The 3,025-nt window shown below is 49.5% G+C and overlaps 1 protein-coding gene across 1 annotated transcript; it reads right to left on the reverse strand.

Annotated features, from left to right (window-relative positions):
• Positions 1–1,625: 1,625 nt before the first annotated feature.
• CCDC166 (coiled-coil domain containing 166) lies at positions 1,626–2,466 on the reverse strand (the record flags this gene model as incomplete). Its single annotated transcript, XM_010149858.1, has 1 exon — positions 1,626–2,466. A coding segment is annotated over exon 1 (841 nt), but the record flags the coding sequence as incomplete, so codon positions are not given.
• Between the last annotated feature and the right edge of the window lie 559 nt (positions 2,467–3,025).

Here is a 3,025-nt window from a genome sequence, read left to right on the forward strand (position 1 = left end):
CAAACCATTCTGTGATTCTATTCATAGGGAACCTGTCAGGCTGGAGAAATGGGCCAACAGGAACCTTGTGAACTCATCGCTGGAAAATGCCAAGTCCTGCATCCTGTAAGGAATAATGCCATGCAGCAGCACCGTCTGTCAGCTGTCAGGCTAGAAGGCAGCTTGGCAGGAAAGGACCTGGAGGTCCTGGTGGACACCAGGTTGAACGTGAGTCAGCAGATGTGCTCTTGCAGCAAAGGCAGCAGACGTCGTCCTGGGCTGCACTAGGAAGAGCCCTGCAGCTGTTTGAGGGAAGCAACCCCCCTCTTCTGCTCAGCACTGAGAGAGCACACCTGGAGTGTCTTGTGCGGTTCTGGGATCCCTGGTGTGAGACAGCCATGGACATACAAGATTGTGTCCAGCAAAGGGCCACAAAGGTCATTGAGGCTTGGAGCATCTGTGATACGGGAAGCACGCTGGGATTGTTAGCCTTGAGACAGCTCAGGGGATCTTACTAATTAATGTGTTTAAGTATCATGCAAAGCAGGGGCAAGGCAAGCCAGACTGTTCTGAAATTGGAATCTGTCATGGAACTGAAATTCCATTTAAATTAAGAAATTTTTTTTACTGTGAGTGTGGTTGAATGCGGAACAGGCTGCACAGAGAAGCTGTGGAGTCTGTTCTTGGAGCTGCTCAGAAGGCACTGACAGTAGCCCTGCTCTCGCTGACCCTCCTCTGCGGTCTCTTCCAGTCTCAGCTGGGGTTTGCTCCTGTGGAACATGTCCCTGTGTGAATGGTAGAGCTTAGAGTCAGGGCGGCCTCTGGGGTCATGGCTGGCAGCGTAACCAAAATCCGTACATGTTCAGCTGGGAAGGGAATGTGGCTGCAGCCTGTTAGAAACAGAATGCTCTGCCTCTCGAGTCTCACATGAAACCCAAAAGCAAGAAAACAATGAGAAGAAAGTGAAAAGTGATCTGAATATATTCAGTGAATATATTTTACTGATAGTTATGAACAAGGGTCAAATACTTCAGCTGCTTGTACTGCTTAAAGGGTTTGGCTGCTTGCAGATGTATTTCCTCTCCTTTGGTGACGAGGAAAAGGTAGAAGAAAGACTTTGCCATGTAGAAGATTTGGGAAAATGAATGTTGCTGCAGGAGTTGCCCAACATTGGTTCATACCGTGGTGTCAGGTGATGCTTGCAGTGAGAAGTAACGTAGACATTGCATTGCTTCCCTGTGTCTAAGAATGTTATTTGTGTGTTGAAAATTGCTAATTAATGAAACATCCAAGTCTGATCTCAATGAGCAAATGTCATCGCTTATTTTGGGATGGGAAGGGATTGCAGTTTCAAACGTCAGGGCAGATGTCATACAGGTTAAAACCGAGGTGACTTCAAGATGTGTTGTCTGGGTTGCATGTGAGCGTGAGCCATGTAAATCAGTCCTTCCATCCACCCACGAACGTTTTTGTGTCTGTACCCTGGTACCCAAGGCCAGCGGCAACAACTGCCAGCCCAGCGATTTGACTGATGTATTAGCGTGTGAGGAGGGGAGTGATGGGTTTAGCTGAATGGACACCTGTGAACGGGCCGTCAGAGCTGTGGAATTGGCCGTTTGCACTGTGTGCCCCGTGCCCAGCGGCACCTGTGTCCTGAGTGTACCGCTGCTCTCGCAGAAGCTGCTGCTGCTGCGCTCTCAGCTGAATTTTGCTTTCTCTGAGGATTTTAGAGTATTGGATGAGCCTGAGCAATTCCTGGCGCAGATGCCAGTTCTCTGCTCTCAGCTGTTCGATGTGCTGAATCAGAGACTGCATGGCTGCGGCTTCTGCTCTCCTGGTGAAACTCCGGATCTTCTGCTGCGAGTCCCTCTTACAGTCAGCCTGGGCTTGCAGGAATCTGCTCTTGATTTTGTGCATTTCATCTGAGTGCTGTATCCTTGTGACCAGCAATTCCTGCTCCAGCTCTTGAATCCTTTTCGTGTGTTCCAGCTGAACAGAGGGGCCTTGGAAAGCCTGCAGCTCTTCAACCTCTTTGGTCAGAAGAGAGTACTTGGTCTCCTTATTTGTCAGAGGGGTCCTTACCGCCTTCTCTTTTTCTTTGTACTGTGACATCAGCTCCTCTTTCTGCAGCCGGATGTGGGACAGATCGGTGTGATTCTGGTCATTTAATGTTATTATCAGGTTCTGGCGGTTCTGACTGCGTTTCGTTATGTAAGAGAGGTAAGCATGGCTCTCTTCCTGAATCCGTTGGGCTTCCTTTTCTAGGAACTTATTTTCCTGCAGGAAATGCTCCACTCTTCCCATGTATGTGTTCAGATGTTCAGTGAGAATCTTGTATTCCTTCTGCAGGTATGATTTCCTCTCCTTGACAGGTATTTCCATGTCACTTACTCCTTTGGATATCTCTCCACTCTTGGTTCTTACTGCCTCCTTGCTTTCCTCAGCACGCTCGGGGTCTTGTTTCGTCTGCCTTGTCTTGGATGCCATATTCCACACTGGGCGTCGTGAACTCTGGCAAGCTGTAACAGAAGGGGGAATGACCAATTCCAAGCAAGCACGTGGATGGCTGCTGCTGTCCTCCCCAGTCATGCCCTCTGTCTCGTTAAGTGTTCAACTGGTTGTTCTGGCAGCTAAGATGCAGCTAATCCCTTCCAACCAAAGCCATCCTATGCTTCTGTGATATCAGGGAAATTCCTACCTGGAGAGGGCTGTCAGGCGTTGGAACCGGCTGCCCAGGGAAGTGGTGGAGTCACCATCCCCACAGGGGTTTAGAAGGTGTGAAAATGAAGTGCTCAGGGACATGGGTTAGTGGTGGGCTGGGCAGTGCTGGGTTAACGCTTGGCCTCGGTGATCTCAAAGGCCTTTCCCAACCTAAACAATTCCACAATTCTATGAAAATAGCCTGGCTCTGTCTGCTTTGCACCCTCCCCTCAGGTACTGATATACATTAATAAGATCCCCCCTTGCCTCCTCTTCTCCAGGCTAAACAGCCCCAGCTCTCTCAGCCGTTCCTTAGGTGAGGGATTCCCCAATCTCTCGATCGTCA

The sequence above is a fragment of the Eurypyga helias genome, unplaced genomic scaffold, assembly GCF_000690775.1.
Source record: "Eurypyga helias isolate BGI_N326 unplaced genomic scaffold, ASM69077v1 scaffold32400, whole genome shotgun sequence".
Classification (NCBI taxonomy): Eukaryota; Metazoa; Chordata; class Aves; order Eurypygiformes; family Eurypygidae; genus Eurypyga; species Eurypyga helias.